Source organism: Schistocerca cancellata, chromosome 12 (assembly GCF_023864275.1).
Source record: "Schistocerca cancellata isolate TAMUIC-IGC-003103 chromosome 12, iqSchCanc2.1, whole genome shotgun sequence".
Lineage (NCBI taxonomy): Eukaryota > Metazoa > Arthropoda > Insecta > Orthoptera > Acrididae > Schistocerca > Schistocerca cancellata.
The window spans coordinates 19117441-19131957 of NC_064637.1; the positions used below are offsets into that span (position 1 = coordinate 19117441).

The 14517-nt window shown below is 40.3% G+C and overlaps 1 protein-coding gene across 1 annotated transcript in view; it reads right to left on the minus strand.

The window, feature by feature from the left end:
- The window catches only part of LOC126109837 (chondroadherin-like protein), a 222495-nt gene that overhangs the window by 159997 nt on the left and 47981 nt on the right, over positions 1-14517 (minus strand). The window contains exon 4 of the mRNA XM_049914896.1: positions 2006-2105. Coding sequence (XP_049770853.1) covers positions 2006-2105 — 100 coding nt within the window. The remainder of the gene's footprint in view (positions 1-2005; positions 2106-14517) is intronic.

Genomic DNA, 14517 nt, shown 5'->3' on the forward strand with positions numbered 1-14517 from the left:
TCAGCCACTTGTTGTCGCTAAGTTTTTGCCACTTTGTGACTTCAGTTTTCGTAGTCTTCTTCCATCCGTTTTTTCACGTACCCTACACACTCCAGTTTTATAGTTTCAACTACGTCACCATTCGGCTTTGACTCATTAACCTTGGTGTACGTCTACATACCGGGTGATCAAAAAGTCAGTATAAATTTGAAAATTGAATAAATCACGGAATAATGTAGATAGAGAGGTACAAATTGACACACATGCTTTGAATGACATGGGGTTATATTAGAACCAAAAAACACAAACGTTCAAAAAATGTCCGACAGGTGGCGCTTCATCTGATCAGAATAGCAATAATTAGCCTAACAAAGTCAGACAAAGCAAAGATGATGTTCTTTACAGGAAATGCTCAATATGTCCACCATCATTCCTCAACAATAGCTGCAGTCGAGGAATAATGTTGTGAACAGCACTGTGAAGCATGTCCGTAGTTATGGTGAGGCATTGGCGTCGGATGTTGTCTTTCGGCATCCCTAGAGATGTCGGTCGATCACGATACACTTGCGACTTCAGGTAACCACAAAGCCAATAATCGCACGGACTGAGGTCTGGGGACCTGGGAGACCAAGCATGACGAAAGTGGCGGCTGAGCACGCGATCATCACCAAACGACGCGTGCAAGAGATCTTTCACGAGTCTGCAATACTTTTTTTTGTTTTGTTCTAATAAAACCCCATGTCATTCCAAGCATGTGTGTCAATTTTTACCTCTCTATCTACATTATTCCGTGGTTTATTAAGTTTTCAAATTTATACTGACTTTTTGATCACCCGGTACATACTCTGCATGCCACCATAGGTGCGTGAGCAAGAGATCTTTCACGAGTCTAGCAATACTTTTTTTTGTTTTGTTCTAATAAAACCCCATGTCATTCCAAGCATGTGTGTCAATTTTTACCTCTCTATCTACATTATTCCGTGGTTTATTAAGTTTTCAAATTTATACTGACTTTTTGATCACCCGGTACATACTCTGCATGCCACCATAGGTGCGTGGCGGAGGGTACCCTGTTCTACTACTACAGGTTTCCTTTCCTATTCCACATAACAGAGCGAGGGAAAAATGATTGTCCGTATGAGCGCTAATGTCTCTAATATAATCATCGTGGACCTAATGCGAGATGTACGTCGGCGACAGCAGAATTGTTTAGCAGTCAACCTCAAATGCCGGTTCTCTATATTTTCGCAATATAGTTCCCCAAAAAGAATGCAGCCAGGTTCGTCGTCGAGTAGACCATCGCAGGCGCTCCTGTCTGTGATGCAGCGTCGACGGTAACCGCAGCCATGGTCTCCGAGCTGATAGTCCATGCTGCTGCAAACGTCGTCGAACTGTTCGTGTAGATGGTTGTTGTCTCGCAAACGTCCCCATCTGTTGACTCAGGGATCGAGACGTGGCTGCACGATCCGTTACAGCCGTGCGGATAAGATGCCTGTCGTCTCGACTGCTAGTGATACGAGGCCGTTGGGATCCAGCACGGCGTTCCGTATTACCCTCCTGAACCCACCGATTCCATATTCTGCTAAAAGTCATTGGATCTCGACCAACGCGAGCGGCAATGTCGCGATACGATAAACCGCAATCGCGATAGGCTACAATCCGACCTTTATCAAGGTTGGAAACGTGATGGTACGCATTTCTCCTCCTTACACGAGGCATCACAACGACGTTTCACCAGGCGACACCGGTCAACTGCTGTTTGTGTATGAGAAGTCTGTTGGAAACTTTCCTCATGTCAGCACGTTGTAGGTGTCGTCACCGGCACCAACCTTATGTGAATACTCTGAGAAGCTAATCATTTGCATATCACAGCGTCTGTAGCACGTCATCTTCGTGGTGTAGGAATTTTAATGGCGAGTAGTGTAGAAATGATCCGTGTAACGTGAAATTCAGTGGGTACCGCCTTCCGCTGGTCCCCCTTTCTTTTCCAAACCCTGGTGCCATTAAGGCGCGGTGGCGCCCCTACCTATGCGGTTGCCGGACAGCGACAGCACAGACAGCGCCCGGGGTCCGTTGAGGGACGAAGACGGGACCTCAGACAGCGCGTTGCCGTCCAGCAGCAGCTCCTGCAACACACAGGGGAGGCCGACATGTCAGCAAACACACCTCTACTCAGTTCGCCGGGTCATCGCGAATCCGAGCTGGACTGCGACCGTCTATTGTTTCAGATGGAAACTCCTTTAGAAACTACATTGCTGAAAAAAAAAAAAAGTTAACACCCTCATGCACTAGGTCACTCTACAGGGTGGTCCATTGATAGTGACCGGGCCAAATAGCTCACGAAATAAGCATCAAACGAAAAAACTACAAACGACGAAACTCGTCTAGCTTGAAGGGGGAAAGAGAACGGGCAAAAGTTAGTAGAGATTCTTGCTGCTGTAAAAAGAGCGATGCGCGAAGTATACAACTACTAGCACCGTCATACCTTAGCAAAATATCTTGCTGAAAACCCAAGGAAATTCTGGTCTTACGTAAAATCGGTAAGCGGGTCGAAGGCTTCCATCCAGTCACTCACTGATCAGTCTGGCCTGGCAACGGAAGACAGCAAAACGAAAGCTGAAATTTTAAATTTAGCAGTTGAGAAATCTTTCACGCAGGAGGATCGTACAAACATACCGCCGCTTGAGTCTCGTACAGATTCCCGTATGGAGGACATAGTGATAGACATCCCTGGGGTCGTGAAGCAGCTGAATGGGCTGAAAATAAAAAAATCGCCAGGTCCTGATGGGATTCCAATTCGGTTTTACAGAGAGTACTCTACTGCATTGGCTCCTTACTTAGCTTGCATTTATCGCGAATCTCTTGCCCAACGTAAAGTCCCGAGCGACTGGAAAAAAGCGCAGGTGACGCCTGTATATAAGAAGGGTAGAAGGACGGATACTCACAATTACAGACCAATATCGTTAACATCGGTTTGTTGCAGGATTCTAGAACGTATTCTCAGTTCGAATATAATGAATTTCCTTAGACAGAGAAGTTGCTGTCCATGCATCAGCACGGCTTTAGAAAGCATCGCTCCTGCGAAACGCAACTCGCCCTTTTCTCACACGATATCTTGCGAACCGTGGATGAAGGGTATCAGACGGATGGCATATTCCTTGACTTACGGAAAGCGTTTGACTCGGTGCCCCACTGCAGACTCCTAACTAAGGTACGAGCATATGGGATTGGTTCCCAAGTATGTGAGGGGCTCGAAGACTTCTTAAGTAATACAACCCAGTACGTTGTCCTCGATGGTGAGTGTTCATCGGAGGTGAGGGTATCATCTGGAGTGCCCCATGAAAGTGTGGTAGGTCCGCTGCTGTCTTCTATCTACGTAAATGGTCTTTTGGATAGGGTGGATAGCAATGTGCGGCTGCTTGCTGATGATGCTGTGGTGTACGGGAAGGTGTCGTCGTTGAGTGACTGTAGGAGGATACAAGATGACTTGGACAGATTTGTGATTGGTGTAAAGAATGGCAGCTAAATCTAAATATAGATAAATGTAAATTAATGCAGATGAATAGGAAAAAGAATCCCGTAATGTTTGAATACTCCATTACTAGTGTAGCGCTTGACACAGTCACATCGATTAAATATTTGGGCGTAACATTGCAGAGCGATATGAAGTGGGACAAGCATGTAATGGCAGTTGTGGGGAAGGCGGATGGTCGTCTTCGGTTCATTGGTAGAATTTTGGGAAGATGTGGTTCATCTGTAAAGGAGACCGCTTACGAAACACTAATACGATCTATTCTTGAGTACTGCTCGAGCATTTGGGACCCCTATCAGGTCGGATTGAGGGAGGACATAGAAGCAATTCAGAGGCGGGCTGCTAGATTTGTTACTGGTAGGTTTGATCATCACGCGAGTGTTACGGAAAGGCTTCAGGAACTCGAGTGGGAGTCTCTAGAGGAAAGGAGGCGTTCTTTTCGTGAATCGCTACTGAGGAAATTTAGAGAGAACCAGCATTTGAGCCTGACTGCAGTACAATTTTACTGCCGCCAACTTACATTTCGCGGAAAGACCACAAAGATAACATAAGAGAGATTAGGGTTCGTACAGAGGCATATAGGCAGTCATTTTTCCCTCGTTCTGTTTGGGAGTGGAACAGGGAGAGAAGATGCTAGTTGCGGTAGGAGGTACCCTCCGCCACGCACCGTATGGTGGATTGCGGAGTATGTACGTATATGTAGATATTTCTTCTCTCTGAACGCCAATTCGCTTTCCAAAATTGTACTTTGTTTCCTCTGCTCTTTGCTCACTATACAGACTGAATAACATCGGAGGTAAGCTACACTCACAGCACGTTTTGTCTCGCGGCTAGCGTGATAATTGCCTCCGGCAAGCAAGTTCGCACAGTGTCGGCCCGTTGTTCCTGACGTGACGTGGAATGAGATCGCCTGGCGCTTTCCGCGCCTGGGAACTTCGCGGGAATAAATAAGGATGTTGCCACTTTCCTTCCTTCCTCCTGAGGCTCCCACGCGCTGAGGCGCGTATGCAAACCGGAACCGGAAAGCGTTATTCAGATGGGCGCCTCCAGAAAGTAGTCCAGCTGCTGGAGGATGTGCTCCGGCTCCCGTGACGACGGCTCCGAAACACGAAAAGGGACGGGCCTGGTGGTAGCTGTATTGCTGGACAGACCCGTATACGGTCTGTTTATTGGCTGGCGTTCAGGACTTCGCAAGGAAGATAGGCTGGTCGTTAAGCACCAACTGTCATCTGTCTACGGTCAGGGCATCGCGTTCTTACAAGGCGGTAGCGCCAGTTCACTACAGCTTTGGAAGCTAGCACTGCCTTTTCTTACTGCTTAACTGGGAACGTGCAAACTTCATTCTTGCAACATTCATTTCGAAAATTAAAACCACCGTCTCTCGCTGCAATTTATTTAATTTCTCCCAGACGTGTTTCGCCTTTCACTTATAAAGTTTCTTCTTCACAATTTACGAGGGTGAGTCAAATGAAAACCTTAAATTTGTAATAACAAATCGAAATTTCGCGCCGTTATCCTGTAAGTTGGCAAGCGTGCTACAAACAGCATGCAGAACGGCCTGTAGGTGGCAGCATAGTGCAGATGCACACATACCGTCGCAGTATCAGTATAAAGATGGCTGCGCCACTTAAACTTGCACCAGGGAAGAACAGCGTTCTGTTATTCGGTTTTTGCGTAGTGAAGGTGGGAAACCTACTGAAATTCATCGACAAGTGTTCAGTACGGTGATGCGTGTTTTTCACGGCAGCAAGTCTACGAATGGAGTAGGAAGTTCGCAAATGGTGTGACTTCGGTGGAAGATGTTCCTCGTCCAGGTCAGGCACAACGAGCTGTGACTCCACAGAACACTGCAGCAGTTGAAGCCATAGTGAAGGAAAACCGCCGAGTGACACTGAATGACATTGCAGCACGTTTACAGGTTAGTCATGGGTCAGCACACCACAGTGTGCATGATGCGCTCCAGTTTCACAAACTGTCTGCAAGATGGGTGACACGGCAGCTGACTTCTTAAATGAGGGAATGACGTGTCGATGCTTGTGAAGAACTTGTTCGGCGCTTTGACGATGTGATGGCTTCCTTGCAAGAATCGTTACTGGGGACGAAACCTGGGTTCACTTCCACCAACCGGAAACGAAGAGAGCGAGCAAGGAATGGCGCTATTCCTCATCACCAAAACCAAAGAAGTTTCGAACAGAACCATCCGCAGGGAAGATTATGCTGACTCTATTTTGGAACGAAAAAGGCGTCATTTTGGAGTATTACGTGCCTAGAGGGACCACTGTCACCAGTGCATCATACACAGATCTCCTAAAATCATCTGTGGCCTTCAATGAAATCAAAGCGACGTGGATTGCTGTCAGCAGGTGTCCTTTTGCAACATGACAATGCAAGGCCCCACACTGCCCGTACAACAGTTGCAACAATCGCAGACCTGCATTTTGAGTGTCTTCCTCATCCACCATACTCACCAGACCTTGCCCCAAGTGATTTCCACATGTCTGGACCACTCAGAGACGCAATGCGAGGAAAGAAGTTCCGTTCCAATGAAGAGGTACGCCACGCACTGCATGAGTGGTTGCGCGGACTACCAAAAGAATTTTTTTCTAAAGGAATTTATGCACTTTGTAAGCGCTGGAGGACTTGCATTGAGCGTGGGGGAGATTATGTTGAAAAGTGATACAGCTTTGTACCACTTCTGTACAATAACTAATATTTAAAAAATATTTAAGGTTTTCATTTGACTCACCCTCGTAAATATTGCTTTCCCTAATTGCTGTGGAGCACTATTACTCTTCTGTCACTTGCTGTTGATATTTTAGCGAAAATTGTGCTTTTAAAGTCTAAACTACTGTGTTCACTTTGTCTCATCCTGTTTCGTTTGTTTACGTACCAAAAACGTGAAGAAGTGTAGCATTGACAATGCCTTTCAGCAAAAGGCGAAACACGTCTGCAAGAAATAAAATAGCATGCAGCAAGAAAAGACGCCATTTTTATTTAAAATACGAATACTTATGTGCTTGCTGTGGATGATGCACACACAAACAACCTTCTTCATACTCGCAACTTGCATGAGTTTCATAGGAAGAAAGACAAGGAGTGACAAAAATATAAAAACAACGAATACACATTACTGTGTCTTATACGGTGTGGGAAACCCGCTGGCATTAAAATTAGGTTTCAGTAGTCTCGGAACGGGTAAACAGTTAAATGCAGGTTCTGTAAGGTTTTCACGGCAATTCTATACCATTCTTGCTGCAACACAGTGGCCACTGTGACGGAGGGGGGGATAGCGAACGTGCACGCTTCTCTCCAAAGCAGATCACAAAGGCTCAATAATATTGAGAACCGGTGACTGTTGTGGCCAGGGCAGATGTGAAAATTCACGCTCGGGCTCACAAAACCAGTCGTTGACGATGGGAGCTGTGTGAACAGCTGGAATACACCATCACTATTGGGGAACAAACGTTGTGTAGGGGGGGGGGGGGGGGGCTCAAAAGCACTGGGAATTTTGGAATGGAGATTAATAGGTGAGCACAGCTATTTTACACATATTTATATTTCCGTCAGTGTATAGCCCAGAGTATGTCATTATCGTCTGTCAGAAGCATTTTTATCTATCGAACATCACATCCGACAGATGATCTTCTCTCAACGCACACATTCCTGTAGCCTGGTAGGAACGTTATGCGAGGCTCGAGGTAACATTTCGACAGCAATCCTGGAGATTTCCTCTCGTATTTTTGCTCAAAGTTCTGCGGTCGTAGCGGACCAAATACTACCGTAAACCGTGCTTTTAAGGTAGCACCACAAAAGGAACATGGCACGGTGTCGGGTCAGCCATGCAGTGTCACGGAGCCTTCAAATGACTCGGCCAACATACAATCGACGCGCAGCTTCCATCGATATCCGCGCCGTGTGTGGTGTTGCTCCGTCATGTCGAGACCAGCTGTTGGCACGTAAATTGGGCACTTCATGCGCAACAAAACTTTCCATCGTGGCAACGAACCGAACAGATTCTACAGTGGTTCTGCAGCCTTCGTCATCTTCAAAAAAGTAATAACGCCATTCAATGACATGGCGCACCATACAGTAACCTTGGTGCTGTGCAATGGACCACCGAGCGAGCTGGCGCAGTAGTTAGCACACTGGACTCGCATTCGGGAGGGTGACAGTTCGAACTCGTCTCTAGCCATCCTGATTTAGGTTTTCCGTGATATCCCTATATATCGATCCAGGCAAATGCCAGGATGGTTCCATTGGAAGGGCAAGGGCGATTTCCTTCCCCATCCTTGAAACAATCCGAGCTTGTCCATCTCTAATGACCTCGATGTCGACGGGTCGTTAAATGCTAATCTCCCTTCCTTCCTTCTGCAATGGACCCTCGTGTAGCTGACGCGACCTCCACACTTCCGTTCTTGTCACAGGCTTTTACCGCACAAGCACGCTACACACTGTTCCGTGTTTATTGTTTATTAAATGGCGATTCAGTGCGACCAGCATTCTATATATCATTCAATGCCAACTACCTCACAGTGTTGCCACAATACGTTTCAAAATTTCCCAGTCTTCTAAGTCACCCTGTACCATGGGATAGGCCTCATCAGCCAAATGCAGGGATGGTTCGTCTGAAATGGCGCAGCCGCTTTCCCTCCCCATCCTTGAAACAATCCAAGCTTATTGTCTGTCTCTAATGGCAACAATGCGACCGTAGAGCCCATCGAATACCACCATATGGCTCCCCCTGTAAGGTGGCAGAATAAATTGTCAGATTTGCACATGAGTCCTTTATGCATCACAACGAGAAGATGAAGATACCAAACATAATTGGGTTGGGGTTGGGTTGTTTGGGGAATGAGACCAGACAGCGAGGTCATCGGTCTCATCGGATTAGGGAAGGACGGGGAAGGAAGTCGGCCGTGCCCTTTCAGAGAAACCATTCCGGCATTTGCCTGGAATGATTTAGGGAAATCACGGAAAACCTAAATCAGGATGGCCGGACACGGGATTGAACCGTCGTCCTCCCGAGTGCCCAAACATAACTCGGCGGTTATGAGAACATTTGCCTATCAGTATGTAATGCAAAAAGGGATGACAGTCAATCGACAGTAATTAACACAACGTTCCTATATAATGCATGTCTTTGAGTGGAAGGTGGAACAGGCAACGCAAGTTGCTTTTAGTTTTGAAAAGCCAGCTGTACAATGGCGTAGCGAAGGCGCGCTGCAGGGGTTATGACAGAAACCACTTAAAGGGGTGGCAGGAAAAGGTCAGCAACCCCGGGCCACGTGATTCGGGCCGGAGGACCGTGTGTAGCGGCACATCTTCCACAAACGACAAAGAATAAGCTTTAGAAAGCTGCGTTTTGGATTCCAGTGGGACACCAACAAGAGCCAGTGACGCATTTTATCCAGCGAGCGCGACACACGAAAAGGTCAAAGTACTTTAGGTGTCTAAAAAGGGCACGAAACGTCCGATTGGCAGAAACGCACAAGGAAGGAGAAAAACACTGAAGTTTCGATGCAGTTTGATAGAAGGGACTTTGCAATTGGTAGAGAGAGCTTTTACAAAATAAGAGGAATGCCTCTATTAGTCGAAAATGGCTGTGACGTGAAAAACGAATGAACCCAAGAAGGGGGAGGCAGTCCTGCCATGATTATGACAAGAGAGAAATTTTTGTGGACTCTTCTCGGACCTGGCGTCAAATGCAGAACGGAGCATTTAGCGTTCTGTACAGCGCAGAGAAGAAATTTGTGTGGACACTGCATTCACGGCAGCTGCACTCCAGCTAGAAATTAGCTCTAGCAACATTTAGCTCCAACTGTGGAGAAATGAACCAGCCAAATTAGTTAATTGTTCTTGCGAGAAAAGAGAGGGCACCATAATATGCACGCTGCTTTTTTTTTCTTTATTGATGTTCAATTCCCCCCAAAGGGGGCGGGCTAGCAGCAGCTTACTACGCTGCTCTACAGCCTACAGACTTTTTTTAAAAAAAGGAAGAAGAAAGAAACAAGGAAAAACAGGCGATAAAATGGTGATTTAAAGTGTAAAATGGCGTAAAAATGCGGAAAGTTAAAACAGAAAGGAAAAGGGGAAGGCAATGTTGATAAAATACACAGGAATCAGACAAGTAACATAGTAGACACACAATTAAAAAAACATGGCGACAGTCTGGTTTCTGTTCGCAAGAGATAAAAAATCACACCCAGCGACAGTATGATGGCTATTCGCTACACTTCCCAAAAGACACAACACAGAACACTCACTGGAAAAACACACCCTAAAACACTGCACGAAAATGGCGGCACAAATACGGTACTCCCGATCCAAAGGCAGATGGGGCGGGGGACTTGGAGAAGGGGGAAAAACAAGAAGGGAGGAGAGGAAAAAACGAAAGGGGGGGGGAACAAGGAGGGAGAGGACTAATAAAGGGGGAGAAGGGCAGACGCGAGAGGGAATGAGAGGAGGCAGAGGAGGGTAATGTAAAAGGACTCGGGGGAGAGAAGGGGCAGACAATTTCATATGAAGTTAGTTTGGCTTTAATTTTATTATCTTTAATTATTTTAATTGGTAGTTTTAACATGTTTGATTTTATAAATTATCAGCTTTATTGTTGATTTATTATTATTTCTTTTCCTTTAGCTTTAGCTTGTTTTGCTTCTTGTTTAGCTGAAACTAACCGTACTCCTTTTGACTTTGCCGAAGGTGAATCTGAGTTAGTTTCAGGTTTTAATATTGAATATGGTGCAGGTGGATTTACTTTAATTTTTTTAGCTGAGTATACAAGAATTGTTTTTATAAGAATATTATTAGCTTTAATTTTTTTAGGTGGTGATTTTTATTCTTTTATATTTTTTATTAAGATTGCTGTAATATCCTTTGGGTTTATTTGAGTTCGGGGGACATTACCACGTTTTCGTTATGATAAGTTAATATACTTAGCTTGAAAAAGTTTTTTGCCTTTATCTTTAAATTTTTTTATTTTCTTTGTCGGTTTAAAGATTTTATTTATTTCATTTATTTAGTGAAATTTTTTAAGAAAAGTTAATAGAAGAGTTAAACTTCTAGTTTTATGTTTTCAAAACATATGCTTTTCCTAAGCTAATTAACTTATTATTCCTTAATTAGTTTATCTCATGCGTTTGCAATATGTACATTAATTAAGAAGTATGTAAAGTAGATAATTGTTAAGATTTGTCCTGTTATAATGTAAGGTTCTTCAACAGGTCGTTTACCAATTCATGTTAATAAGCATACAACAACTACTATAATTCAGAATAAAATTTGAGTAATAGGATAGAATTGAATACCTCGAAATGGTGTTTTGTTATAAAATGGTAAAATTATTAAGATTCTAATTGATAAGAATAGTGCAATAACACCCCCTAGCTTATTAGGGATTGATCGTAGAATTGCATATGCAAATAAGAAATATCATTCCGGTTGAATATGGACGGGAGTTACTAATGGGTTAGCAGGTACAAAATTATCTGGATCCCCTAGAAGGTAAGGATTAATCAAGCATAATATAATTAATAATGATGTTATTAATACAAATGTAATAGAGTCCTTGAAAGTAAAGTATGGGTGAAATGGGATTTTTTCAATATCTCCATTTAGGCCTAAAGGGTTATTAGACCCTGTTTGATGAAGGAAAAATAAATGAATTGCTGCCATTGCAGCAATAATAAACGGTAGTACAAAATGAAATGTAAAGAATCGGTTTAATGTTGCATTATCAACAGCAAACCCTCCTCATACCCATTGAACTAAATCTGTTCCTAAATATGGAATTGCTGATAATAAATTAGTAATTACTGTCGCACCTCAGAATGATATTTGACCTCAAGGTAAAACGTATCCTATAAATGCGGTTGCTATAACTAAGAATAGAATTACTGTACCAATTATTCAGGTGTGCATATATATGTAGGATCCGTAGTAAATCCCCCGTCCTACATGTAAATAAATACAAATAAAAAATATAGAAGCTCCATTTGCGTGTAAGGTTCGAATAATTCAACCATTATTTACGTCTCGGCAGATGTGAACTACACTACTAAACGCTATTTCAATATTTGATGTATAATGTATAGCTAAAAATAGTCTGGTTACAATTTGAATTACTAAACATAACCCTAGCAGGGATCCAAAATTTCATCAAAATGAAATATTTGTTGGTGCAGGTAAATCAACTAAAGAGTTATTAATGATTTTAATTAAAGGATGTCTTAATCGTTAGGGTTTATTCATTAGTAAATTATCTTATTTTACGAATAGGCCCCTGGTTAATATTGGTGATTTTAACAACTGCTAATAGTGCCAAAAATAAATAAATTATTATTATTATTGTAATAATAAATGTTGGTCTATTATATAGTTTTTCTAAAGATATTGTTATTTCTTGATAATTGATTGAGTTATCAATATTTATAGTTTCAGTATTTTTGAAAAAGTCTATAAATATTGTTATATCTAGAATAATTAATATTGATATAATAAATACTCATATAGTTAAGGTAATAATTATCGTAATTGATTTAGGTTGAAATATTTCATTTGATGCAATTCTCATAATATAAATAAATAGAACTAATATACCACCAAGAAACGTTAAAAATAAAATATATGATAATCAATATCTTTCCATTATTGTTCCTGTTATTAGCCCGACTAAAAAGGTTTGTAGGATAATGAAAAGCATTATTGATATTGGGTGTCTTAATTTAATAAAATTAATATTTATTACGATTGATAGTGATATAATTATTATTTTAATCATTTCAGGGGTTAGTTTATTAAAATATCGGTTTTGGGGACCGATGATGGAAAGCCTCTGAAGTTTTAAAAGTGGGGGCTGAACTTATTTCCGGTTTACAAGACCGGCGTTTTTTTAAACTATTAAAACTAATGTTTATATTCTCTGTCTTTACTTCTTTATTGATTTATTTTGCTGGTGTTTATGTTTTTCCCTCTAAACGTAAGCATTTATTAACGGTTCTTTTGAGATTAGAATATATTGTTCTTTCTTTATTTATATTAATTATTGTTTTTCTTATTGAGTTTGATTATGATTATTTTTTTCCTGTTATTTTTTTGGTTTTTTCTGTTTGTGAAGGCGCTTTAGGTCTTTCTATTTTAGTTTCAATAATTCGTTCTCATGGGAATGATTTTTTTAATTCTTTTGGTTTGTCTTTATGTTAAAGTATTTATTTATAACTATTTTTTTGATCCCTCTTTGTTTGGTTAATAATTGTTGATGATTGGTTCATTCTTTAATGTTTATGTCTAGTTTTGTTTTTATGGTTTGTGTTTATTCATATGCGGATTTGAATATGATTAGATATTATTTTGGTGTTGATTATTTTTCTTTTAGTTTGATTTTCCTTAGTTTTTGGATTTGTTCTTTAATAATTACTGCTAGAGGTTCAGTTTATTTAAGTTATTATCATTCTAATTTTTTTGTCTTTATGGTCTTAATTTTAATGATTATGCTTTATTGTTCTTTTGCTAGATTGAGTCTTGTTTCTTTTTATATTTTTTTTGAGGCTAGATTAGTTCCTACTTTACTTTTGATTTTAGGTTGAGGTTATCAACCTGAACGTTTACAGGCTGGTGTTTATTTAATTTTTTACACTCTGGTTGCTAGATTGCCTTTATTATTAGTTTTATTTAGGGTTTATGATTTTTTTAAGACTTTGTATTTTCCTTTATTGGTTGATTTTGGTTCTTATTATTTTATATTTTATGTTTTTATAATTCTTGCCTTTTTAGTAAAGATGCCTATATTTTTGGTTCATTTATGGCTTCCTAAGGCTCATCTTGAGGCTCCTATTTCAGGTAGAATGATTCTTGCTGGTGTTTTATTAAAGTTAGGTGGTTATGGTATTTTTCGTGTTATGAAGGCTATTTCTTATTTGGGTTTAAAGTTTAATTATTTTTGATTGTCTTTAGGTTTATCTGGAGGGGTTATTGTTAGATTTATTTGTTTTCAACAGGTTGATTTAAAGTCTTTAATTGCATATTCTTCTGTTGCTCATATAAGAATAGTTATTGGAGGTTTGATGACTATGAATTGATGGGGTTGTATAGGTTCTCTTTCTTTAATGGTTGGTCATGGTTTATGCTCTTCTGGTTTATTTTGTTTATCTAATATTATTTATGAGCGTTTAGGTAGACGAAGATTATTGATTAACAAGGGTATAATTAATTTAATACCAAGAATGGCTTTATGATGATTCCTTTTGAGTTCTTCTAATATGGCTGCTCCTCCTCCTTTAAATTTGGTAGGTGAACTTAGATTATTAAATAGAATTATGTCTTGATCTTCTTTTAGATTTTTTGTTTTAATTTTTTTGTCTTTTTTTAGAGCTGTTTATACTTTATATATGTATTCTTATTCTCAACATGGTAATTATTATTCTGGTGTTTATACTTGTTCTCTTGGTTATTTTCGTGAATATCATCTTTTACTTTTACATTGATTACCTTTAAACATTCTTTGTTTAAAGGGGGAGTATTTTTTTGTTTAGGTTGCTTAAGTATTTTAATTAAAAATGTTGTTTTGTGGAATCAATTATATGAGTTTTTTCATCTTAGGCCATGAATTTGTTTTCTATTTGTTCTTTGAGTTTTTTTTCTTTATTTTTTCTAGAACTATAATTTTTATTTTGGGTATTTATTATTTAATAATTGATTATAGAGTTTTTGTTGAATGAGAACTTTTTAATTTAAATGGTTCTATGGTTGTTATGACTTTAATTTTGGATTGAATGTCTCTTATTTTTATGTCTTTTGTTATATATATTTCTTCTTTGGTTATTTATTATAGAGAGGATTATATATCGGGAGAAAAAAATATAAATCGTTTTATTATTATTGTTTTAATATTTATTCTTTCTATAGGGTTTTTAATTATTAGTCCTAATTTGATTAGAATTTTATTAGGATGGGATGGTTTAGGTTTAGTTTCTTATTGTTTAGTTATTTATTACCAAAATGTGAAATCT